We start from the raw sequence: 27,271 nt of genomic DNA, 5'->3' as shown, positions 1-27,271 counted from the left end.
GAATAAAAGTTACGATGGCTGAAGTTGGTTTAATTTGTGCATACTAGTTATTTTGATTTACTTATTCCTCCTCCCCTTCCCCAAAAGAAACTCCTGCAACTTTATCATATCAATAGGGATCAGTCTATGAATATTTTTATGGATGCTACAACAACACTCCTTTATCAGATGAGCTAAGCAGTGGAGGAAGTAATCTCTTCCTGAGTGGGTTTCCCGCCTTCCTCAGATGACATAGTTAGACTGGCAAGTAATTGAAAGGAACTTTGAGTCTGAGTAGAGTAACGACTGATGCAGGTATAAGCATGAGTTGAAAATCCAGCACTGCAGGTAGAGGACTGTTTTATTTTATCTTGGCTCTGTGGTTACACTCTTTTCTCTGAGTCAGAAGATTGTGGGTTCAAGCTTTGCTCCAGGACTTGAGTATTATCTAGCCTGACACTTGATTGCAGTACTGAGGGAGTCCTGCATTGTTCAAGGATGCTGTCTTTTGGAGAGACATTAAACCGAGGCCCCTATCCCCTGTTAAGGTGCACATAAGATCCTGTGGCACTACTTCAATTTTCATCCTTCAACCAACATCACCACAACAGATTTATTTGTTGTATATGGGAGCTTGCTGTGTGCAAACTGGCTGCTGTGTTTGCCCACAAAACAGTTTTGACTACACTTGAAAAGTATTTCATTGGAGACACTTTGGTACATCCTGAGGATGTGAAAGGAACTATATAATGCAAACTTGTTCTTGAATAATTAATATAAATAACTTTTTAATCCTTTTTCCTTTGTGTCCAAATTACAAAGTTTGCAGACGACAAAACTTTGAAATGTAGTTAACAGTGATGAGAATAGTAGCAGATTGAGGAGGACATCGACAGACTGGTGAAACAGGCAGATACATGACAGATGAAATTTAACAGAGAAGTGTGAAGAAATGCATTTTGGAAGGAAGAATGAGGAGAGGCAATGTAAACTGTATGGTACTATTTTAAAGGGGCTGCAGGAACAGAGAGGCCTGGGGGTTCACATACACAAAACTTTGAAGGTAGCAGGACAAGTCGATTAAAGATTTAATAGAGGTGCTCAAAATTATGAGGGGTTTTGATAGTTAATAAAGAGAAACTGTTTTCACTGGAAGCAGGGTCGGTAACCAGAGGGGACACATTTAAGATAATTAGGAAAAGAATCAGGAGGAAGATGAGAATTTTTTTTATGCAGCGTGGTGTTATGATCCAAAATTCACTTTCTGAAAGGGTGGTGGAAACAGATTCAATAGTAACTTTCAAAAGGGAATTGGATAAATAATTGAAATGTAAACATTTGTAGGGCTATGGGGAAAGAATGGTGGAGTGGGACTAATTGGATAGCTATTTCAAAGATCAGGCACGATGGACCAAATGAGGTCCTTCTGTGCTGTAGGATTCTATGAGTCACCTGATCCTAGGCCTCTCAGTGTGTATGTAGGTTGCCTCTATTGGGGAAAGGGCTGAGTGCAACCACTGGTCCAGGGTGACGTTTGTCCTTTCATCCCTGTTGGGAAGTATTTTATCGCTACTCATTGCCTTCCTGTGGTGGGGTAACGTTGTTATTTGGAACTCGCCTTATGAATTTTAGTTGTGAACCCCGGTTTCTACTGTGGAATACTACAATAGTTTTCAACTTTGGTGCATGTTTTAAAAAAAAAAATTGAAGATGCTATGGGGCCGGAATACCCTTGTTATGTACCACCGGGGGAGGCGCTAACTATTTTCACCCCGTGAAGGGGGATGCCACTGGGGCGCTCTGTGCCATTGCCATGCACGCAACCTCACTCCGCCCTTCCTGTGGAAAATCGGCAATGCCGCACACCCATCGTGGGGTGAAACTTAAAGATGAGGTGTGCTGTGCCGCACGCCGCCATTTAATTTCTTCCCCTACTCATCGGTCAGGCTGCTGTGCGATGTCTTCACAGGGTCCGGGCCTCGATCTTGCAGTCCGGCACTCTGTTTTGGTGCCGGGCTGCGGCCACAGCACCCTCATCCCTGGTGGCCCAGCGGAGGCCATCAATGGGCCTACAGAGGTCGCAGCGTCCCTCCCCTTTAACGGAGGGGGAGGGGTGTTGTAACGTGTCAACGTTGGGCGCAGAGACCACGTAGTGCTCCGCGATGCGCCTGGGTATGTGCTCCATTTCCTGTGAGGGGCAGTAACATGAATTTTGCTTCCAGGGTGGGATTCCTGCATCGGGTGCAGAATATCCGCCCCCGGAGAGGCTACCGCCCCCAATCGGGGCTATCGCCAATTTCGCTCCCTTTGTGTAGGTGTTGTAACCTGACAATTATCACCTTAATAAATCCTGAATCTTGATTGAATTATCAGGAGAGTTCCCCAGTAGAAGCAAAGCATTTCCCAGAGGCAATGAGGAAGATTAATGGGTGAAGGCTCAAGTATTATTTAAATAAGAGACATTGATGAGAAATAATACTTTTTGGAATGCAATTGAAATTCCCTTGACAGAAGTGAGGTTTAAAAAATATAAATATCAGTTTTTGAGCAATCCTGATGACCCATTTGAACTTCACTGTTACAACAGGACACCTGTTAGTGTATTTATTGTTTACTACAGAAATAAACAGTGGATTTATATGAAAGTGGAAGGCATTTTTATTACACCACAACAATCTGTACAGCTGGCCTAAAGTTAGATTTTTAAAAAATCTACTTAATACCAAATTAATCCTCCTTCCAGTTTTACAAAGTAAACTCTTTTAGCTCTTTGAAGACAGCACTATAATTTTCACGCTAAATAAACTGAGTGCACTGTTTAGGGTTTCTTCAGACTAAATAGTGTTCTTCATACGCTGCTGTTTTATTGCTGTCTCTTAACAAAAAGACCATAAAGGGTTACACAGAATCATTGGTAGCAGAAAGTGAGTGAATGCACTTATATATGAATACTTCAGGATCCAAGCATTATTCATTGTTTTTAATTCCAATGCATTACATTGGTAGAAATATCATTTTGAAGGTTATAGCAGTCCAAGCAGTTCTGAAATATAAAGAGTCTCTTTTTTGGATTAGGAACATTTAATTTTTAAATGTTAATTATTTTGCTTCTCCTTTTGGTCTCCCCACACTTTGCATTATACCTTATCCATTAGGTTGTGTACACAAAGTGTTCTCAGACTGGTCATCTCACGTTGGCTGCCTGACGGTATTTTAAATGGCTACCATTCCCCTTTTTGCCCCACACCTTTTGGAGAAAGTGCCCTGCTTTTACTTTGCACCTCTCCTCTGGCACAGCTTAGATTAAAAGTTTATATAGAATCAGCAACATATAGCACTGCTACTGCAATATGCTTTTCTCGCCACACTTGGGACTAGAGATTTGTTAAAAGGCTTTCGATTGCCTTTGTCCTTGGGCCAGTTGCTTGTGATTTCAATATCCCAAGTCTTTTGGCATATTTGTGCCAAACTGTATAGAATAGTTTGCTTCAATCCTGGCCATTGATCCTTCAGTGTAAAAACAAGTCCCCACTACTTCAGTGAAGTTTTTTAGTAGCTCTGACTTGACGAGTCTTTTTCATGCTGTTTACCAAATTCAAAATACTAGGATGTAGTGATGTATGGATTTCTTTTTTTTTTAAATGGGTTCCTGTAAAATTGAACATGGCCGATTACTCTTTTTGGTGTCCGCATTTAATGGTTTTTTAAAAAAAATGGATTTGTAATAAATTCAGTAAATAGATGTCTGTCATAATCATGTGAGTTGCTTTTGAAAGCTGTATTACTCCAGCATGAAAGTTAGGGATGATAATCCTTACTAGATTTTGGCGTAACTTCAATAATTCCGTAAAGTATTTAGAAGATAATTATTTCATTGTATGGAAACTTTTGATAACTGGTTAGCAGCTGTGGCTGTTTTGAGATATTCTGGGTTTTTTCAGTACCTTCCTAATCTCAGTAACCTCGTCTTTGACTGATTTGCCTTTGAAAAGTTAAAAAATATTATATTGTGTCCAGTGTGTCAATCTCACTTTATACTGCTGCACTATTAACAGTGCATTCACACTACATTGAGGTTTGGGCATCCCTTCAATGTTAAATTTGTGTTGCGTAAATTGGGTGTCGGGGCCCAAACTAACTTGGAAGTGAAGGGAGTCCAAGAAATCTCATTTCACTTCGCTCCAGTGGAACCCTGACTCCAGATTCAGCTACATGTACACTATAACTGTAGTGTAAATGCATACTAAGAAAGAAAGACTTGCATTTATATATTTCACGACCACCGGACATCCCAAAGCACTTCACAGCCAGTTGAGTACTTTTTGAAGTGTAGTCGCTGTTGTAATGTAATGAAATAAACTAGTTCCTTTTTATAACGTGCGTCAGAATCACCAGTTTTGGAGATGCCATTGGTACTTGGTTAGTTTTTTTTTACAAATTTGGCATTTTATTTTTATTTGTTCCTGGGTTGTGGGCGTCACTGGCAGGGCCAACATTTATTGCCCATCCCTAATTGCCCTGAGAAGGTGATGGAGTCGCCTTCTTGAACCGCTGCATTCGTTGTGGTGAAGGTACTTCCACAGTGCTGATAGGGAGGGAGTTCCAGGATTCTGACCCAGTGACGATGAAGGAATGGTGATATATTTCCAAGTCAGGATGGTGTGTAACTTGGAGGGGACCTTGCTGGTGATGGTGTTCCCATGCGCCTGCCGCCCTTGTGCTTCGAAGTGGGAGAGGTCGTGCATTTGTGAGGTGCTGCTGAAGAAGCATGGTCTTGTAGATGGTACACTTACATACTGCAGCCATGGTGCACCGGTTGTGGGAGTGAATGTTTTAAGGTGGTGGATGGAGTGCCAATCAGCAGCTTGCTTTGTCCTGGGTGGTGTCGAGCTTCTTGAAAGTTGTTGGAGCTGCACTCATCCAGGCAAGTGGGGAGTATTCCATCATACTCCTGACTTGTGCCTTGTAGATGGTGGAAAGGCTTTGGCGAGTCAGGAGCTGAGACACTCGCTGCAGAATACCCAGCCTCTGACCTGCTCTTGTAGCCACAGTATTTATGTGGCTGGTCCAGTTTCTGGTCAATGGTGACCCCCAGGGTATGGATGTGGGGGATTCAGCGAATCTACTAAATACTGAATTTATGGGCCCAAATTTCCCCCACCCCTTTTTCCGGCGCGCACTCCCGATTCTGGCTGCTCTGCTGTGTGTCCCGGGTCCTGGCGCGGCGTTTCTCGTGGAGTGGGGGGGGGGGAACCGAAAACAGTGCCGGCAGCTGTCCGCATGCGCAGTAGAGCGTTCGTGCATGTGCAGTAGCTCCTCCCATGACAGTGATGATGCCTGCAGCGTGGGACCCATGCGTCCCGCCTCTATCCCGGGCCGAGTGGCCGGCCGCTGCCTTTCTGCGCTGAGGGCTACAAGAAACAGGTTGGTGGGGGGCAGGAGAGTTTTGATAAGGGGGGAGGGGAAGAGAGAAAGGATCTTCAAATATGTTCCAGTACTTTAATATTTAGCTATCTTTACTAAAAAATTCCCTATCTGCAGTATCTTACAGCTCACCCACCACCCACTACTGCATAAATTCTAAAATATTACTAATTATCAGAGTCACACTACGCAATGCTGAACACCAAAATTTAAGTTTACATTTTGACATGCTTTTTTTTGTTAAGTCTAACACTTTAAATTTCTAAACCCTAGTCGGGGCAATTCTTTGATGCTGCAGTAGTCAAAATCCAATGTGGTGTGATGCCGCACACGTATCCATGAGGCGAGAGCGTTGGTGCTCTTGATGTCTTATTTACAAAGAAAAACCTCCCCTTGCTTAAGTGGCCCCTATACTTCAGCCTTTATTACAAGATCATTTTTATTCTTGTAAAAACCCCATACTCGGTTTAATCAGGCTGATAGCACCGACACCCTGTCCAGTCTCACTGCTTGGGATTAAAAAAAATAGCATTCCTATCATAACACTATCATTTGGAGGCTACCTGCGCTGATTTCTTAACTCTCCGCAAGCATTTTCTGTGCGGCCATAAGTGGCCACATACGCTGGCCTAAGTTAGTTTGGAGCAACTATCAGCTGTCCAAACTGGCTTAAATGGCCAAAACAGGCATAGGTGGCTGGTAACACCCCCTTTTGGGGAAAAAACAAAAAAGATCCTAACTGACTCACTTACACTGGCACAAATTAAATGTGCAGAATGGGGATTTTTAAGATACTCCAGAAAAATCAAGTTGCTCAAAAAAAAACAGCAACTCCTGGCCAAATTTGGGCTCTAAATTTCAGCTTTCTGACTTGTCTACATTTTTTATCATCCGCTGAAGTGTTAAATACATAAAATAGCTGAATAAGAGGAATGCAGAGAAACAAAAGTGAAGTTTCTTAAATGAAAGAATTCTCTGAATCAATTTGTATTATTTAGATACAGAAATTTTCTGCATTCCTCCCCATGGGTTAATTCACTAATGACTGCTAACTTTCCCAAGCCTTCGAATTGGAAATGTTTGCCCTTTCAATGAGATTGGAGCACTGTTCTCTAATCCCACACCAACACTGAATATAGCTCCAATGCATGTTCTGTATTGTAACAGGGTGAAGGAGCTGTCAAAAGCACAGGAGTAATTGCTGACCGCTTTAATCATGAGGTCCTTTATTCAAGTATAGAAATTCCTGTATATCATGCTATAGCTACTAGTAAAGAAATATTTGTTTAATTTGTTCTAAGATTATAGTGATATGTGGCTGTTTAAGGACCTGTGTGATGCTGCTTATGAAATTCAAATGGTTTCCGAAGGTAGGACTCACAAGATAAATGCCTACTGATACTCAGTCAAATTGTTAGTTTTGTAATCTGCCCATTACTACAGTTTCATACTGTGCTTGTATCAATAATTCTAAAATTAAGGGTTTTGTCCTGCTTAAGATCTGGTTGATCAATTATCTGAAAAACTTTTTATTTATTAGAAATCAGCTCCTTCGTACACACTTACACTTCTGGACACGACTAACATGTTAGAAACTGGGCCTAGCACTTTAATTTCTAAATCTTTGGTGCTGTGTAGTTCAAATCATGACCCCACACCATTAATTAAAAATAATCCGTTCAGTGTATAATGCTACTGGACTGACTCTTCAAATAGAACATCTGCAGGAGTAATTTTCTAATTCCAGTATTAGAAAGTGGATTTGGATAGCAAAGCCGTAATTGGCCAGTGCACAAGGTATGATGCAGGTTCCTGCCATGATTCCTCAAAAGTGATGTTCCTGTTTATGATTAAATCATCTTGTCAGCAAGAGGAAATAGGCAGGACAGTCCTCTCTCCGAACAGCTGGTTAAAGGGTCGCATTTTCCTGCTAACAAGTGACTTTCTTGCAGAGCAGAACAATGTACGACATAGAGATCATCATTTGCAGTATTTTTAGAATAAACTGGAAACTATTGTGTTTTTTCTTCACTGTGCTAACTTCATTATTAAAAGGATTATATACACAGGTCATAGGAGGGTCACAATTGATATGGTTTTGCTATTCTTATCCCTGGTAGAATATTGGATCCAAAATCCATGCTGGAAGGGCAAGGATAGACTTAGTAAATAGCAAAACCTGTCCCTGAAACCATCAGAAATGCAATGAACTCACGAATTCTCATTTGTGCCATGGTCCATTAGCCTGGTTTATGCTACACATGTGGTCTGTGATGCTTATGGGAGAATAAACCGTCCGGAATTAGACCTCCATTTGTCCTCCAATCTGATTGGAAAAAATCTGATTGTCAACCAGTCAAAGTAACATTGATATTGAGGTTGTGTTTCAGAAAACAGGTTGGCATAAATTAGAACAGCATTTTTAAACGGATTTCATGCAGGACAGATATAGGAGCATAAAGCTACAATGTTATATCTAAAATAAGTTTTGTAGATTTGAACATCATCTAATTCGGTTTTAAATATTCAGTAGTATAAATTTACCAAAATATTTAGGCACATTTTCGGCTGCAAAGAACATCTGGGACTCCAATAGAGTTAAATATGACAACGAATTGGTCCCAGATGTTGTATTTCAGGTACAATTTTCTGTGCTCCCATACTTGTAGTGGTGTACAATGCCACCTATTGATCATTTTAGGAACTGTCCTTTCTAAAAGCAGTAGATTTTAAGAGACTAAATCGTTCATCTATCAAGTAAATATATTGCAGTTTTTAAGAACACCATTTCATTTTATAATCAAACGTGCCTTTCAGCCTCTATTAATGGTCCTGATTCTGTTGTACAGAATGTATTCATTTGAGCAGTCTCGGTCTTAGTGTCTTGATGTTTTAGCACTGCTATGTCTGGACCTATCAGAGTTAAACTCAATAAAGACTGCAAACTCAGCTCAGACAAGTTAACTGAAAGCAGGTGGAGCACAAATAGAACTTTACTGTGGCTGAACTAGTCACTTTGTAGAGATCAGTGCAAAGCATGCACACCTTTATAAAGCAAACATTGATTTGGGTTTGCAAAAATAGCCAACCAAACTTTCTAGTAATAATCTGAACATGAAGTTTTAAAGAGTCAAGAGTTCTCTGGGGTCACTTCTATAGAAGTCAGTCTGCGGAGTGCATTGAATATAATTATGCTGGTGCAAATAGAGGGAAAGTTGAATTATGATGTAATGTAAAAACAATGCCATTTATCTAAGCATTGCCTAGATTTGTTCAATTCGCCAGCTAAAAGTACAGTACCTCCTTGCTAAATAAAGATCTTACACTGGTCAGTTCTGTATTAATAGCTGTTTAAGTTTCTAGTTGAGTTCTTAACATTCATGTTAATAGGACATTAATCTGTGTGTTTTTAGCTCAAAACATCGTGCTTAAAGAAGCTGGTGACGCTCGAGATCGTCCAAAGTTAGAGAAGGATGTCATAGAACAACCTCAGATAAAGGTCCCAATAGATCCACCTGAAGGAAGGAATGACAAAGGCGAGGAAGTGCAGCTGGATCGTCCTGACCAAGGTACGGCATGGTGTTGCTGTTTGGGAGTTAATTTTGAATGGCAACTGAAGATTTTGTTGTTTATAGACACCTGACAACTTGGTCGTTTTACTCCTGACATCAGTACAAATTCTTAGTTCCTCCAGTTCTGTCTTGACCAGCAAGGCAGCCTCTGTTTGTCCTTGCTCCCCTATCAGTGTTGCGCAAGCTAGCCCTTGGAGGTTTGTAAAAGTGGCCCAGGGATCATTTTCTCTCCAGTTTTCCCTTTTCCAGGAACTTGCTGAGTTCCAAGCTTTAACAGAAAGCTTATTCAGAGTCTTGGCGAGATTGCAGATACAGATACACATCCCACTATGCATTGGTACTCAATTAAAAAAATTAGACCAGCTTAAAGATATTACTTGAGAACAAGCTTATAACCCAGTGAAAGAAAATGTCTTGTATAAATCAAAGGTCCGCTTAATGTTTATTGACATTTTAGTGAATCACAAATGGGCCTTTTTTAAAACAAAATGCCATTTAATATTTTAATGAGATAAGGAATTAACAGTAGTTAACTAGAAATGCAGATTGATGTCATTAGGTGAATCAATAACGAGCAAACCAGTAGATACCCACCAATGAGCATTTACTAAGTGTACGAGAGGAGCAAGAAAAGTCTACCAATGGAAGAAAGGGGAAAGTAAACTGATCATATAGCTCAGTATATTTCTCAAAGTTATCAGCTGGTTATTTTTTCTTCAGCATAACGTATTTCAACTGAACCATAAAATGTAACCACCAACTTTTGAAAATGCATTCACATTTTATCCTGAGGCCTATCCGCCGTCTGACCTCACATTTGGCTCCCAGGCCACTGGTTGGCTGGTTATTGATCCCTTGAGCAATATCATAAGCTGACCAGCTTACTGGGTTGATCAACTCGAGATAGTCAGCTACATTAACGAGACTTACTCTGTGAACTACCTGATGAACATTATGTAGAATAAAAGCGACTAGTCACCTTGCTTTCGAGTCCACTGCAACTGTTTTGGCTATGTAGAATTGATTGGCAAACTACAGCTGCATTTCACATGAAAGAGAGTAGAAACGCCGCAACATGGTATAATTTTTTTATAAATCATGATTGTACAGCCATTGTAACTCATAACTTATAACTGCAATGTCTGTCAGATGGGAGTGGTCTGATGAGAGGAACTGGAGAATGGTGAAGAACTTCCAAAATGGAAGATAAAAAAATGCATTTTTTAAAGTTATAATTAAGTAACAGTTGACTTTTTAAAAAAAATCACAGGTGCCATTGTAGTTTGCCGAAGAAGACTTTGGATTTTGCATCTCGCTTTTTTTTTCCATCTTTATTTGCAGGAGTTGTTCATCCAGTGGGAGAGGCTCATCGGCACGAACCACCTATCCCACATGATGAAGTTGTTGTAGATGAAGGAAAGGATGGTGATGAATCAAATGAGAAGAAGCTTCCAGCAATGAACGCTGAGCAGGCAAATGATGGAAAAGAGCTGAAAATCAATTTTAATGAAAAAGGTGTGAAAGACTCAAAAGAGGAAGAGATGGTTAAGCCTGGATTAAAAGAACAGAGAAAAGAGATTGAAAACAATATCAACAATGCTGGAAATGCTCCAAAGATTGATTCAAATCAAAAGGAACAGCCAGCCAAAAGGGAACCCGAGATGAACATTCAAGGTGCAGTGCCTCAACCAGGAGTAGACTTGCATCCGCGAAAGTTGAAGGATAGACATGGCAAAGTTCCTGGAGATGATGATTCAGTGATTCATAATCCAGAAGGGATTGTAGAAAGCATGAAGAACAAAGAGCTTGATAATGGTAAGCTGTATCTGGTTGGATCCATCTATAACCTTGGTGAGTTGCTGCAGTGGATCCTGTGCATACTGCAGCCACATTGCACCAGTAGTGGTGGGGCGCGGACAACGAGTCGTGTGGCAGGGGCATCGATCAAGTGAACTGCTTTCCCTTGACTGCTGCCAAGCTTCTTTTGTTGTGGCTGCATCCTTCCAGGTGAGCGGTGAGCATTCCATCACACTCTTAACCTGAGCCTTGTAGATGGTGAATAGGCTTGGAGGAGACAAGAGGTGAGCCACTTGTCATAGAGCACACAAGCACTTCTGCTGCTTTAGCCACAATGTTGATATGGCTGGTCTAGTTCAGCTGCTGATCAATGGTGACCAACCTCCCCCACCCCCTGATGTTGATGGTAGGGGACTTGGCAATGATTGTGCTTTTAACTACTGGTCCTACCCCTTTCCTCTCCCCTGCTATGGTCCAATTATTTCCCTGACTTGTAACTCTGCTTGATCTGAATACTGCACTTAGTCTTAACTACCCTTTATGCAAAGCCATGGGAGATCAACTAGTATCTGTAAAAAATTGCAGACAGCCTGTCTGTTGGCCTTCAGTGTTCCTATTTGGACTGTGTTAATCGAATTAATCCATTCATCTAATTATTTCCTGCAGAAATTAGACATTTCCTTGGAATGACGGCTGGTGTTTTTTTTGGCCAAAGGTATTTTAGTATCAGTTGACCTGTTGGCAGAAATGGTTTTATATCTTAATTATGCTGATTTAAATTTCTGCTCTGCAGCTAACATCAGCAAAGCTGCATCCTTTAATAAGGCCTGATTAATCTCTCTGTGGTCAGGGGCAGAAACTGAAGTTGGGGAGAGAATACTTATTACAGATTATGCAGCGTAAGTATTGTGATGTTAATCTGTTAAAAGGGTATAGCAGCAATACTGTTCTCTACCATTTAGTGGTGCAAGGAGATCTTGTATCCTCTTTATAATATTTCTTGCATTAGGCACATGTTGAGTCTGACGTCTGTGTTGTGCCTATTGTATGTCTCAATTTTCATCTTCATTGGATAAGTGGATCTTTAGTAATTCAGCAGTCAAACTGCACAGAAACATTCTCTGCAATTTCCATTTTACCCTCATATTCCACTGAAAAATTCTACGCTATCTCATTCTTTAAAAATTGCATTTCAGCAAAAACACGTTCTGAGAGCAGGCACCATGCCAGTTCCTCACAGGTAGGGAGACATCTCTGGCTCTGCTGGGTGCCAGAGGAGGTGCTTGGTGTCGACACTTAACTGATCCCGCTTATAAAACAGCCTATCCTCTGAAAACAAAACACAAAATGCTGGAAATATTCAGCAGGTCAGGCAGCATCTGTGGAGAGAATAAGAGTTAACGTTTCAGGTTGATGACCTTTCATCAGAACTGGAAAAAGTTAGAGATGTAACAAATTTTTAAGCAAGGGCAAGGGCAGGGAGAGGGAGGAGAGGAGGAACGAACAAAAGGGAAGGTCCTTGATAGGGTGGAAGGCAGGAGAGATTAAACGACAAAAGGGATGATGGTGCGAAGCAAAAGGAGATAGTAATGGGGCAAGTAAAGAAACAAAAGATGGATCTAGAGGAGGTGTAAATGGTAATAGCAGAATCATCAACAGCTGCTGTCTGGAAAAAATAGGGGCAGAGGTTATGATCTGAAATTGTTGATCTCCATGTTGAGTCCAGAAAGCTGTAAAGTGCCGAATCGAAAGATGAGATACTGTTCTTTGAGCTTACGTTGAGCTTCATTGGAACAGTGTAGGAGGCAGAGGTCAGAGTGGGAATGGAGCGGAGAATTAAAGTGACCGGAAGCTCGAGGTTACGCTTGTAGACTGAATGGAGGTGGTCACCCAATCTGTGTTTGGTCTCCCCAGTGTAGAGGGAAACCACGTCATTAACAGCCAGTAGAGTTTTCTAAATTGAAAGAAATACAAGTAAATCACAGTTTAACCTGTAAGGAGTGTTTGGGATCCTGGACATTGGGAAGGGAGGAGGTAAAGGGGCAGGTGTTGCATCTCCTGCGCTTGCATGGGAAGGGGAGGCGGTGTTGGGGTTGATTGAGGAGTGGACCAGGGTGTCGCAGAAGGAACATTCCCTTTGGAATGCTGGGAGGGGAAGGAAAGATGTGTTTGGTGGTGGCATCTCGCTGGAGATGGCAGAAATGGTGACATGAGCCAATGAAATGCCTATCCACTCACTCGTGAGCACGACAAAGGAGAGCCACTAATATTTGTAAAGAAGAGCTGTCCACTGACAGAAAATGAGGGCTGCAGACTATTGGCTAAAATATGATGATCCACTAAATACGTACCAGTTTTAGATCCAGTTGCACTGCATTGAGTTTATGAAGGACATTGAAGCCCTCTAGTGTCAGAAAATCGTTGCTGCAATTGACTGAACAAAGCAAGTAATATTTGTAAAAAAAACATATTTTATCCAAATTCATGTTCTAGTGCTGTATTCATTACCATTTTTTTTGACATTTGTAGATAATTAAGTTATACATCAAGAAGTCGGTTTGATGGTTTTGTTTTCACGCTCCCCCCATCATTAAGGTAACGAGAGGGATTTGCCATCTCTGGAAAAAGTTGCTGCAGCTGAAGAGCCACGACCGCATGTCCGTGATGAGAGGAACAGTGACGATTCAATTTTAGAAGAAAAACAAGATGGAAATCCAGCTGAGGTAGCGGAGGGTGAGTTGTGACAGAAAGTGGATTGTGCTGTATAGCTCTTAATGTTGGAAAGTTTTTGGTTTAAATAAAAACTATTTTAAGTCATTAACCTGCATTTCATTGGCTCACGTCCTCAATGTGTGCACGGTTATCATTTTTTAAGGTATCGAAATAATTTGCTGTCTATTTGGTACAAGTACAATAAATTTGGTCTCATTTGCCCTCTGTATATCCTCTCTCTCACTCTCATTACCCCCCCCCCCCCCCCGCACTCCCTTTTTAATTTTTAAGTAGTTATCAATAGAAACAGAGAAAATAGGTGCAGGAGTAGGCCATTCGGCCCTTCGAGCCTGCACCACCATTCAATGAGTTCATGGATGAACATGCAACTTCAGTACCCCATTCCTGCTTTCCCGTCGTACCCCTTGATCCCCCTAATAGTAAGGACTACATCTAACTCCTTTTTGAATATATTTAGTGAATTGGCCTCAACAACTTTCTGTGGTAGAGAATTTCACAGGTTCACCACTCTCTGGGTAAAGAAGTTTCTCCTCATCTCGGTCCTAAATGGCTTACCCCTTATCCTTAGATTGTGACCCCTGGTTCTGGACTTCCCCAACATTAATAAGAACATAAGAATTAGGAACAGGAGTAGGCCATCTAGCTCCTCGAGCCTGCTCCGCCACCCAACAAGATCACGGCTGATCTGGCCGTGGACTCAGTTCCACTTACCCAATGGAACATCACTGCTCCTCTTGTGTTAAAACTGCTTTCTCATGACATCAAAAGGATACATTTCTTTAGTTCGTAGTTGCAAAAAAAATTAAGTGACTTGGGGGAAAAAAACTAGCCTGTAGCAATTTTACTTGCACAATAAACAGAATATGCAGTGCTGATCAATGCAGTACATAGCTTCCCCCTTTATGAATCATAACTCAACAAATCAGAATAAGAAATGAAACTGAAAGCTTTACAGTTCCTAGGTTGTACTCAGCAGAATTTGCATATTTAATTGAATTACCTCACCCATTTGGATCATTTATCTCTATTCAGCTTTAGCTCTCCACCCCCTCCATACCATGTACCTTTTCCAGTTTAAGAGCTGGGCAGGCAACTTGCAGTCAGATGGTGTGTCCTTCATGTAGAACAACATCTAAAGTTTGCTTGCTGCAAAAATTACCATATGGGGAATCACGGGCTGGACCCCACTTCTTACAACGGCTTGACATGGTGTATTCGATCACCTCACCAGAATTAGCTGAGTGGCAAACATGTACTCCACCCTGAAATGTTGGTGAATTCCTCATCATTGCATTAATAGACCTTGAATTAAATTATAATCTTTACCTCAACATCCCAAATAAATCACTCAAACAATAATGCTGCTGTAACATTCTCTAAAGGGGGGACTTTTATGTCGAAGGGTCTGGAATACAAAGGGAAGGAAGTTATGCTTCGGTTATATAGAACTTTGGTCAGACCTCTTCTGGCGTACTACATTCAGTTTTGGGCACCACACCTCAGGAAAGATATTGGCCTTGGAGGGGTTGCAGTGCAGATTCACCAGAATTATACTGGGTCTTAAAAGGTTAAATTATGATGACTGGCTGCATAAACTTGGCTTGTATTCTCTTGAGTTTAGAATGTTGAGAGGTGATCTGATCACAGTGTTTAACATGTTTAAAGGATTTGATAGGGTAGAGAGCAACTATTTCCTCTGGTGGGCAAATCAAGAACAAGATGACAGAATCAGAGCTTGGCCATTTAGGAGTGAAATCAGGAAACACTTTTTTTCCCCACACAGGGTAATAGAAATCTGAAACTCTTTTCTGCAAAAGACTGTGGATGCTAAAATAATTGGAGCTTTCAAGACTAGAATAGATAGATTTTTGTTAGGTAAAGGCATCAAGAGATATTGAGCAAAGATGGGTAAATGGAGTTGAGGTGCAGATCAGCCATGATCGAATTGAATGGTGGAACAGGCACCAGGGGTTGATTGCCTACTCCTGTTCATAGAAACATAGAAACATAGAAAATAGGTGCAGGAGCAGGCCATTCAGCCCTTCTAGCCTGCACCGCCATTCAATGAGTTCATGGCTGAACATGAAACTTCAGTACCCCCTTCCTGCTTTCTCGCCATAACCCTTGATCCCCCGAGTAGTAAGGACTTCATCTAACTCCCTTTTGAATATATTTAGTGAATTGGCCTCAACTACTTTCTGTGGTAGAGAATTCCACAGGTTCACCACTCTCTGGGTGAAGAAGTTTCTCCTCATCTCGGTCCTAAATGGCTTACCCCTTATCCTCAGACTGTGACCCCTGGTTCTGGACTTCCCCAACATTGGGAACATTCTTTCTGCATCTAACCTGTCGAAACCCGTCAGAATTTTAAACGTTTCTATGAGGTCCCCTCTCATTCTTCTGAACTCCAGTGAATACAAGCCCAGTTGATCCAATCTTTCTTGATAGGTCAGTCCCGCCATCCCGGGAATCAGTCTGGTGAACCTTCGCTGCACTCCCTCAATAGCAAGAATGTCCTTCCTCAAGTTAGGAGACCAAAACTGTACACAATACTCCAGGTGTGGCCTCACCAAGGCCCTGTACAACTGTAGCAACACCTCCCTGCCCCTGTATTCAAATCCCCTCGCTATGAAGGCCAACATGCCATTTGCTTTCTTAACCGCCTGCTGTACCTGCATGCTAACCTTCAATGACTGATGTACCATGACACCCAGGTCTCGTTGCACCTTCCCTTTTCCTAATCTGTCACCATTCAGATAATAGTCTGTCTCTCTGTTTTTACCACCAAAGTGGATAACCTCACATTTATCCACATTATACTTCATCTGCCATGCATTTGCCCACTCACCTAACCTATCCAAGTCACTCTGCAGCCTAATAGCATCCTCCTCGCAGCTCACACTGCCACCCAACTTAGTATCATCCGCAAATTTGGAGATACTGCATTTAATCCCCTCGTCTAAATCATTAATGTACAATGTAAACAGCTGGGGCCCCAGCACAGAACCTTGCGGCACTCCACTAGTCACTGCCTGCCATTCTGAAAAGTACCCGTTTACTCCTACTCTTTGCTTCCTGTCTGACAACCAGTTCTCAATCCACGTCAGCACACTACCCCCAATCCCATGTGCTTTAACTTTGCACATTAATCTCTTGTGTGGGACCTTGTCGAAAGCCTTCTGAAAGTCCAAATATACCACATCAACTGGTTCTCCTTTGTCCACTTTACTGGAAACATCCTCAAAAAATTCCAGAAGATTTGTCAAGCATGATTTCCCTTTCACAAATCCATGCTGACTTGGACCTATCATGTCACCATTTTCCAGATGCACTGCTATGACATCCTTAATAATTGATTCCATCATTTTACCCACTACTGAGGTCAGGCTGACCGGTCTATAATTCCCTGTTTTCTCTCTCCCTCCTTTTTTAAAAAGTGGGGTTACATTGGCTACCCTCCACTCCATAGGAACTGATCCAGAGTCAATGGAATGTTGGAAAATGACTGTCAATGCATCCGCTATTTCCAAGGCCACCTCCTTAAGTACTCTGGGATGCAGTCCATCAGGCCCTGGGGATTTATCGGCCTTCAATCCCATCAATTTCCCCAACACAATTTCCCGACTAATAAAGATTTCCCTCAGTTCCCCCTCCTTACTAGACCCTCTGACCCCTTTTATATCCGGAAGGTTGTTTGTATCCTCCTTAGTGAATACCGAACCAAAGTACTTGTTCAATTGGTCTGCCATTTCTTTGTTCCCCGTTATGACTTCCCCTGATTCTGACTGCAGGGGACCTACGTTTGACTTCACCAACCTTTTTCTCTTTACATACCTATAGAAACTTTTGCAATCCGCCTTAATGTTCCCTGCAAGCTTCTTCTCGTACTCCATTTTCCCTGCCCTAATCAAACCCTTTGTCCTCCTCTGCTGAGTTCTAAATTTCTCCCAGTCCCCAGGTTCGCTGCTATTTCTGGCCAATTTGTATGCCACTTCCTTGGCTTTAATACTATCCCTGATTTCCCTAGATAGCCACGGTTGAGCCACCTTCCCTTTTTTATTTTTACGCCAGACAGGAATGTATAATTGTTGTAATTCATCCATGCGGTCTCTAAATGTCTGCCATTGCCCATCCACAGTCAACCCCCTAAGTATCATTCGCCAATCTATCCTAGCCAATTCACGCCTCATACCTTCAAAGTTACCCTTCTTTAAGTTCTGGACCATGGTCTCTGAAATTACTGTTTCATTCTCCATCCTAATGCAGAATTCCACCATATTATGGTCACTCTTCCCCAAGGGGCCTCGCACAATGAGATTGCTAATTAATCCTCTCTCATTACACAACACCCAGTCTAAGATGGCCTCCCCCCTAGTTGGTTCCTCAACATATTGGTCTAGAAAACCATCCCTTATGCACTCCAGGAAATCCTCCTCCACCGTATTGCTTCCAGTTTGGCTAGCCCAATCTATGTGCATATTAAAGTCACCCATTATAACTGCTACACCTTTATTGCATGCACCCCTAATTTCCTGTTTGATGCCCTCCCCAACATCCCTATTACTGTTTGGAGGTCTGTACACAACTCCTACTAACGTTTTTTGCCCTTTGGTGTTCTGCAGCTCTACTCATATAGATTCCACATCATCCAAGCTAATGTCTTTCCTAACTATTGCATTAATCTCCTCTTTAACCAGCAATGCTACCCCACCTCCTTTTCCTTTTATTCTATCCTTCCTGAATGTTGAATACCCCTGAATGTTGAGTTCCCAGCCCTGATCATCCTGGAGCCACGTCTCCGTAATCCCAATCACATCATATTTGTTAACATCTATTTGCACAGTTAATTCATCCACCTTATTGCGGATACTCCTTGCATTAAGACAAAGCCTTCAGGCTTGTTTTATTAACACCCTTTGTCCTTTTAGAATTTTGCTGTACAGTGGCCCTTTTTGTTCTTTGCCTTGGGTTTCTCTGCCCTCCACTTTTCCTCATCTCCTTTCTGTCTTTTGCTTTTGTCTCCTTTTTGTTTCCCTCTGTCTCCCTGCATTGGTTCCCATCCCCCTGCCATATTAGTTTAAATCCTCCCCAACAGCACTAGCAAACACTCCCCCTAGGACATTGGTTCCGGTCCTGCCCAGGTGCAGACCGTCCGGTTTGTACTGGTCCCACCTCCCCCAGAACCGGTCCCAATGCCCCAGGAATTTGAATCCCTCCCTGCTGCACCACTGCTCAAGCCATGTATTCATCTGCGCTATCCTGCGATTCCTACTCTGACTATCACGTGGCACTGGTAGCAATCCCGAGATTACTACTTTTGAGGTCCTACTTTTTAATTTAGCTCCTAGCTCCTTAAATTCGTTTCGTAGGACCTCATCCCTTTTTTTACCTATGTCGTTGGTACCAATGTGCACCACGACAACTGGCTGTTCTCCCTCCCATTTCAGAATGTCCTGCACCCGCTCCGAGACATCCTTGACCCTTGCACCAGGGAGGCAACATACCATCCTGGAGTCTCGGTTGCGGCCGCAGAAACGCCTATCTATTCCCCTCACAATTGAATCCCCTATCACTATCGCTCTCCCACTCTTTTTCTTGCCCTCCTGTGCAGCAGAGCCAGCCATGGTGCCATGAACTTGGCTGCTGCTGCCCTCCCCTGATGAGTCATCCCCCTCAACAGCACTCAAAGCAGTGTATCTGTTTTGCAGGGGGATGACCACAGGGGACCCCTGCACTACCTTCCTTGCACTGCTCTTCCTGCTGGTCTTCCATTCCCTATCTGGCTGTGGACCCTTTCCCTGCGGTAAGACCAACTCACTACACGTGCTACTCACGTCATTCTCAGCATCGTGGATGCTCCAGAGTAAATCCACCCTCAGCTCCAATTCCGTAACGCGGACCGTCAGGAGCCGGAGGTGGACACACTTCCCGCACACGTAGTCGTCAGGGACACCGGAAGTGTCCCTGAGTTCCCACATGGTACAGGAGGAGCATAACACCCGACCGAGCTCTCCTGCCATGTCTTAACCCTTCGATACACTTAAACTGGTAATAACAATGTTAAAAGTTACTGACCAATATAAGAAGAAAAAGAAAAACTACTCACCAATCACCAGCCAATCACTTACCCCCTAGGCTGTGACGTCACCTTTGTATCTTTGCCTTCTCCCTGTAGCTGCACCGGTACGTCTCTCGCCGACCCCGGACTCACGCTGCTCCGAGCTCCCGCCTCCTCGACTGACTGCTCGAACTGCTCGACTCCCGCTGGCCTTTATAGGCCTCTCGCCGACCCCGGACTCGCGCTGCTCCGAGCTCCCGCCTCCTCGACTGACTGCTCGAACTGCTCGACTCCCGCTGGCCTTTATAGGCCTCTCGCCGACCCCGGACTCGCGCTGCTCCGAGCTCCCGCCTCCTCGACTGACTGCCCAATACTTCTAAAACTTATCTAAATGATAATCTAACACCTTACCACAATTGTACAGGGCTTTGGTGAGACCACATCTGCAGTATTGTGCACAGATTTGGTCTCCTTATGAGAATGGACATACATGCCTTAGAGGCGGTGCAATGAATGTCCACTAGATTGATCCCTGGGATGAGAGAGAGATGTCCTATGAGTAGAGATTGAGTAGATTAGGCCTATAGGGCTCAATTTTCCCCAGTGATCTGCACCGTTTTTTTGGCAAGTGGTACTTTTTTTGGCCGAAATTAAAAGATCCAAGTTTCCCCAAAGATTGTGCACCAGCATAACTCAGTTAGTTATGACTTTTTTAGGGTTTTTTTTGCGTCATAGGGGGCATAACCTGATGTCTGCGCCTGTTTTTCACATTTATGCAAGTTTGACCAACTTACATTTTTCCTAGGACGATGTATGTGACCACTCCCGAAAAACCTTCTGGGCACTTAAAAAAAACTCAGCGCACATTAAAAAATCGGCGCAGAAAGACGTCATTGTTTTTAGGCGAAGTTTTGGAGGGAGTCAAGAACATATTAAATATGCACCATGAAAGTGCCACGCCACCACCGAATGCCTCCAAACCGGGCTCGAGGGTTGGATCGTCAGCTGGCAGAATCGGTCACTTGCCCAGACTCGGGGCTCGGCTTCAAAAGAAGCTATGGGGAGGGGGGGGGTTTGTGGAAGCTGATCTGAAGGGATGTGAACCCTTACACTATGCGGGGGAGGGGGGTTTGCCCAGCCCCTGTGTCCGGACGAGGGAGCGATTCTGCCGGCCAACCCTCGAGCCTGGAGAGAAGATGTTTGGTCGGTGGTGGGGTGGTACTTTGGAAAAAAAATCTAAAATTGAACTTGGTTGCCCTAAATGTCCTCATTTAAATGCCGAGCTTCCCGTTCTAAGCAAGTCTATTGCGCATGCGCAGACCTGGATGTTGTCCACACTAGGGTGTCGACCTTGAGAGAGAGAAAACAAAGAAGCTTGTCCTGTTGTTTTGAGCTTCTTGAAAAGGTACAATTTAATCACGGGGGCAATACTGACGATGCCATACCTCGTGCTAGCCTTGTGCATGATTGTGCTGTGGAGGAGACGATTGATTTGATGTCATCACATGAGGAATCTCAGAGCACGTTGGATGATGGGCAGGAGGCCTCACCAACGTCGGGTATATCGAGACAGGCGTCCATACCTGCACCTGAGTGATGCATACTGTGCGAGAAGGCTGTATTTCCGCAAAGAAGTTGTAACCGAGATCTGTGAGTTAGTAAAAGCAGACCTGCAACCTAGAAGTGTCAGGAGGACTGCTTTCGGTTGAAGTGAAAGTTACAGCTACACCTTCATTCTATGCATCTGGATCATTCCAGGCCACAACTGGGGATGTGTGCGTCATTTCTCAATATGCAACACATATCCGCATTCGGCAGGTGACTGCTGCACCATATGCCCGGAGGGATGACTACATAAAGTTCCCCATGACCACCCAGGCAATACGTGACAGGGCTGTGGGTTTCTTCAGGATTGCTGGCTTCCCAAAGGTACAGGACTGCATTGATTGTACCCACATCGCTTTGCGAGCACCTTTGGAGGATTCCGAGATGTACAGGAACAGAAAAGGCTTCCACTCCATTAATGTATAGCTCTTGTGTGATGACATGCATCGCATCATGTCAGTTGATGCGCGATACCCTGCGTTCATCCTACGCAAGAGCGCTATATCTGTCATGTTTCAGCAGCAGCCAGTAGGGCAGAGCTGGCTGCTGGGAGACAAAGGATATGGCCTCGCCATCTGGCTCATGACAGCCCTGTGCGTAACCCGGACGGAAGCTGAACGGGAATACAACATGTCGCACATTGCGACGCGCAGCATAATAGAGAGGATCATTGGCATCTTGAAACAGCGTTTTCGTTGCCTGGACCATTCTAGAGGCTACTTGCACTGAGATTATTGGTCAGTTCACTCTTTGCTGCATGCTGCATAACTTAGCCATTATGAGGCAGCAGCAACTGGTAGTTGAAGACCCACCTGAGGGGAGAGTGGCTGATGATGAGGAAAATGCAGCTAATGAAGAGGAAGAGGACGATGAACCCATGCAACTACCTGAACCCCGGAGTATGACTGCGGAGATGGGCAGGCCGTTGTGCCCCTTTAACGATTGCTCGAACCTTGCGCCAGCAGCTCATCCATGAACGCTTTTCTGCCTGAAGGCTCAGCGGCAACTATTCCAAATGGACCATGTTTATTGTTTGGACCTGTTCCATTAAATGTTGCGTTGTGTTAATGGAACAAATAATGGAAATTATTATTCTTTACTTCAAAATGTTATGTCAATAATGGAACAAATAATGGAAATGATTCAGTTATAATTTAAAATATATTTTATTCAAAAGTTTAACAAACACTTGTATCTACTTAACTTTAATAAAAATATTCTTGTATCAAACTTTAAAGTTTTCAGTTAAGATCACTTACAAACTTTTAAACTTGTAAATTTGCATAAAATACAAAAAACTTTTAATTTGAGAACAGTTACAACTGTAACAACAATAATAACAACAACAGCAGCAAAGAATGGCTGCATCCATCTCTTCCACCTTATTCTAAGACCGCCCGCTGGCACTTGGTCTTGGTGACTCCACCCCTGCCTGCAGGCGGTGATGCAGCGCTTCTCGGGTTGTACCAAGCTTATTCTTTCGAACATCTCTGGTGATGGGGTGGGGGGCAGGTGGTAATGTGGAAGGCCCGGCTTGGGCCTCTTCAGAGGCTGGTCTGGGGATTGGAGTGGGAGTGGCAGTTGATTCTGTCAATGGGCGCAGGGTCTGGGCTTGTTTCCTTATTGCACCAACTAACTCCGACATTCCCCCTCTCATGTGTCCCAACAGCATCTCAACTACCTGCAACATTCCCTCCCTCGTGTGCACCGTCAGTGTATCAGCTTCCTGCGACATTCCCTCCTTCATGTACCCGGACAGTGTTCCCATTTCTCGTGAGAGTATTGTTACTTCTCCCGACCGTCCCAATACCTCATCACCCACCCCACTGTTGCTGTCCAGGAGTGATTGTGTAAGGTCAATGCTCTCCGCATTCATTGCCATCAGCTGAACCATATCTGTTAGATCCTGCACCTCAGGAGAGCCCTGTCGAGCTCTCCTTTCCCTCCTCACCCTGGGTGTGGCTCGCTGCATCCACTGGGACCGCAGCCTCGGACAGTGGGGTCCTGGATGTACCTCACTGCACCCCACTGGAATTCGCAACCTCGGACTGTGAGAAACCATGGAACGTTCCACCAACACTCGTCCCGTTCAGGAAAGGGCCTGTCACCTCAATGGGCTGCACGTGCACCTCCTCCAGAATGAGTACAACAGTGTTTGCTTCATCCATCACCTCGCCCTCACCCCCATGGTCTGGGAGGTGGGATTGTAAGATGTTCTCCTCTTCAGGCTCGTTCGCGTCTGAATCATCATCTGCATTGGCTTCAGCCTCAATAGGGTTGGCCTCAAGTTCTGCAAAATATAACAGAACAGACAAATGGTGAGCAGCAGAGGAGGGGTCAGGGTGGCATGAGTAGGCTCACACAGCATAGGCAGCAGGCTCATTTGAAGATCCACAATGAATGATAGCACATTGCATCAACTGAAGCGTAGCTGACGGAGACATCCCCAGGAACTGAAGCATGGCTAGCCCGCGCAGTACTTAACATTTAGCAAAGCCAGACTGGAATTTGCAGGATTTACCCCCTCCCTCGAGGGTGGGCCCAGCTTGTGCAGTGGTGGTTGCTTTTCTCCAGGCAGGACCCATCAAAGCAGCGACCCTTTCTTCAGTGGGTGCAGATTTGCCAGGCCTCCTCCTGTTCGAGCTCTTTCCCTTTTGTTGTGTGCCACTTTGCTCTGCAAAGATGAAAATATAACTTTTTAGAGAGGGTGTCTTTCTGCTGGGTGGGCCATATACAGATGGTCACATTTACAGTTGCAATTCCATTGAATAAATGAAAATATTACTTACACTAACTGCTTGACCAAGGTCCTGCCACTTTTTGCATTGGCCTTCAGACCTAGGAGTGGTCACCATTGCACAGTAATCTTCTGCAAATTGGTTCCAGCGTTTCTTCATTTCTTTTGGTGAAACTTTTATGTGACCTCTGCTGGTGTCCAGCTTGTGCCATCTGGTCTCAATCACAGTAACCAGTGCCTCCATTTCATCCTGTAAGAAATTCTTGGTCCTTGAGCCGTGTTGCATCTTGTATTGCATCTCCGATTTTGCCCTTGAGAATTAAAGTTCTCACATACAACTGGCTCTTTAAAAATGGCCGATTGTTGATCGGGAGCTGTACTGGGCATGCGGGCCCATAGCAGTCACGTCAAAAAAGTTATTTTTTTCCGCGCATGCGCAGAAGGGGAAGAGACATAATTTTTTCGGCGCAGATTTGGCTCCACCCTCCTGAAGCTAAAAGACAGGCTGCGCAGCGCCAAATTCAAAAAATAGAATGGAAACTTGCTAGATTTTTTTGGGGAGTAGTCGGGGCCAAAAAAAAGGGCGTAACTCTTGCAGTACGCCAAAAAATGGCATTGGGAAAAATTGAGCCCAAAATCTCGAGTTTAAAAAAAATAAGAAGTGATCTAATTGAAACATACAAGATTCTGAGTGGGATTGACAGGATAGATGCTGTCTCCTGGCTGGAACGTCTGGAACTAGGGGGCATAGTCTCAGGATAAGGGGTCGGTCATTTAAGACTGAGGTAAGGAGCAATTTCTTCACTCGGAGGATTGTGAACCTTTGGAATTAAGCATCCAAAGGGTTGTCGATGCTGAGCCATTGAGTATAGTCAAGGCTGTGATAGATAGACTTTTGGACTAGGGGAATCAAGGGATATGGGGATAGGGCAGGAAAATGAACTTGAGGTCAAAGATCAGCCATGATATTGAATGGCGGAGTAAGCTCCAAGGGTTGTATGGCCTACTCCTCCTACTTCTTATGTTCTTGTGTAACAAATAATTGTGTGGATTTAAAGGTGCAGAGCAAGAATTCATCTATCACTTTGTTTAGCTGAAAAATTGCTGATTTCATGTTTACCCTTTTTCTAATATAGATGATGAAAAACATATGGACCATATAGTTCTACTGAATGTGATTAAAGAACAGCAGGAACAGCAGAAGCGACTGTTAGACCAACAGGAGAAACTGTTGGCCGTCATTCAGGAACAACACAAGGAGATCCACCAGCAGAGGATTGATGACGAGGACAAGGGACAGCAGGGTAAGAGCCATTATGAAGAACAGAATAAAACTAAGCAATGCTTCATCATGCTGGGAAATGCTACATTCATGGATAGATTCATCCAGTATTCCTCAATCTGGATCACTTTTACTGATATATTTAACATACGGGACAAGATTGAGACAAGTCACTCCACTGTTTGCATTGATGTGGCATAGCTGGCATTAAAGGAACTTAATGCTGCAAAGAGGGACTGAAAATGGTAGACTCCTCTGCATTGCAAATCAAAAATAAAATTTATATCATCTAAGAGTTGACTTTTTTATACCAATTTTTGATATATAAATAGGTGCTGGAATATTTTATACTATAATATATTTCCCCTTTAAATAATTGGTCATTATTGTGTGACCTTTATGGAACAGGCGTAAAGTAGGTATTACAATCTGCAATATATTAGCCTGTAGGCATATGAAATGGTCACAATTGTACATTGCCCCTGTGAATTCAGTGACCTTTTTCTGTAAGAAGAGAGAAAAACAGGTAATCATTGTTAATATTTGGTAAATTACAGTAAGTACATTGATCTAATAACTTTATTGCAATCAGTCTTATTTAAGTGACATCTTAAAATATATCGAGATTGTTTCCCAATGATATGCTAGCAAGAATATTTTTTCATTATTGCACGGTCCTGTTGCATGATTTGATATACCATCAGTCCATTATCGCAACTCTTGTATTTCTCCTTCCCATCATGTGGCATAACTATCACATCAAGATTGCCAAGAAGGGAAGTATTGACATTTTGCAACATTATGACTATTCACCAAGAATCTAAGTAACATAACCAAGTAATATATTTATTTATAGGAACAAGATATAGTTGAAACACTATCTTGTGGTACCTTCCATCAATTTTAACCTTTTTGATTATCTTACAATCTTGCAATACACTCCATTATAGCTGCCGAGTGTACTTGTCAAATGTGCCCTGGTTTGTATTTCCTTTCCTTGAAGTAGTATGTGCTTTTGTGAAAATGCTGTATGATCACTTTGTGACATAATGTTAAGCAATAGTTAGGTAATGGATATACCTATAAGGGAACAATTGTATAAACAAATAGTTTAGAAACCTTAAAGTCTTTTATTTCCTCAAGGTAGTTATTTCTATTAAGCCAATGCAGTTTGCTGAATATACAGACTGTTTTTAAAAAAAAAAGGTATTAAATTTGAACTTGATTTTTGGTAAATTAAGTAGTGTGTAACAAATTTTCTGAAGATGTAAGTGGGTTAGTAGATGACAAGAATGTAGCGGGTACTGTGTATGTTTGGATATATGTTTTAAAGAATTCTGTAAAAAATCTTACATGAGCCATATATTACAGGTACCTACCAATCAACTGAGTCTCGCAAAAAATTAACTAATTATCTGCTGCCGAAATCATCAGCCGTTCCTCGCTATTTAAATCTGCACCTGAAATTTCCAAACCCCTTCCCCAGCACAGTACTCCCGTGTTATACAGGGGTTGCATTCAGTCAACATCAGTTGGTATGCACGAGCTGGTCCCGTATTCAATGGAAGGGTCAACGCTGGAGTAGATCTTGGGGCAATATTTATTAATGACCTTGATGAGAAATCATAATTGGAGTGTCTATAGTTTGCAGCTGAATAAAAATTGACTCAGATGTATTGAAGTTTATAAGAACATAAGAAATAGGAGCAGGAGTAGGCCATTAGGCCCCCTCGAGCCTGCTCCGCCATTCAATAAGATCATGACTGATCTGATCTTGGGCTCACCTCCACTTCCCTGCCTGCTCCCCATAACCCTTCACTCCCTTATTGCTCAAAAATCTGTCTATCCCCACCTTAACTATATTCAATCACCCAGCCTCCACAGTTCTCTGGGGCAGAGAATTCAACAGATTTACAACCCTCTGAGAGAAGAAATTTGTCCTCATCTCAGTCTTAAATGGGCGACCCCTTATTCTGAAACTATGCCCCCAGCTCTAGATTCCCCCATGAGGGGAAGCATCCTCTTGTCGAGCCCCCTCAGTATTTTTCACTAAGATCACCTCTCATTCTTCTAAACTCCAATGA

The 27,271-nt window shown here is 43.0% G+C and overlaps 1 protein-coding gene across 1 annotated transcript in view; it reads left to right on the top strand.

Annotated features, from left to right (window-relative positions):
• slc38a10 (solute carrier family 38 member 10) overlaps positions 1-27,271 on the top strand; it is a 128,903-nt gene that overhangs the window by 93,376 nt on the left and 8,256 nt on the right. Inside the window, exons 12-15 of the mRNA XM_070857694.1 lie at positions 8,817-8,972; positions 10,317-10,790; positions 13,368-13,505; positions 25,042-25,209. Of these exons, the coding sequence (XP_070713795.1) occupies positions 8,817-8,972; positions 10,317-10,790; positions 13,368-13,505; positions 25,042-25,209 (936 nt within the window). The remainder of the gene's footprint in view (positions 1-8,816; positions 8,973-10,316; positions 10,791-13,367; positions 13,506-25,041; positions 25,210-27,271) is intronic.

This window comes from Pristiophorus japonicus, chromosome 16, assembly GCF_044704955.1.
Source record: "Pristiophorus japonicus isolate sPriJap1 chromosome 16, sPriJap1.hap1, whole genome shotgun sequence".
Classification (NCBI taxonomy): domain Eukaryota; kingdom Metazoa; phylum Chordata; class Chondrichthyes; family Pristiophoridae; genus Pristiophorus; species Pristiophorus japonicus.
This window is presented reverse-complemented; position numbering and strand designations above follow the sequence as displayed.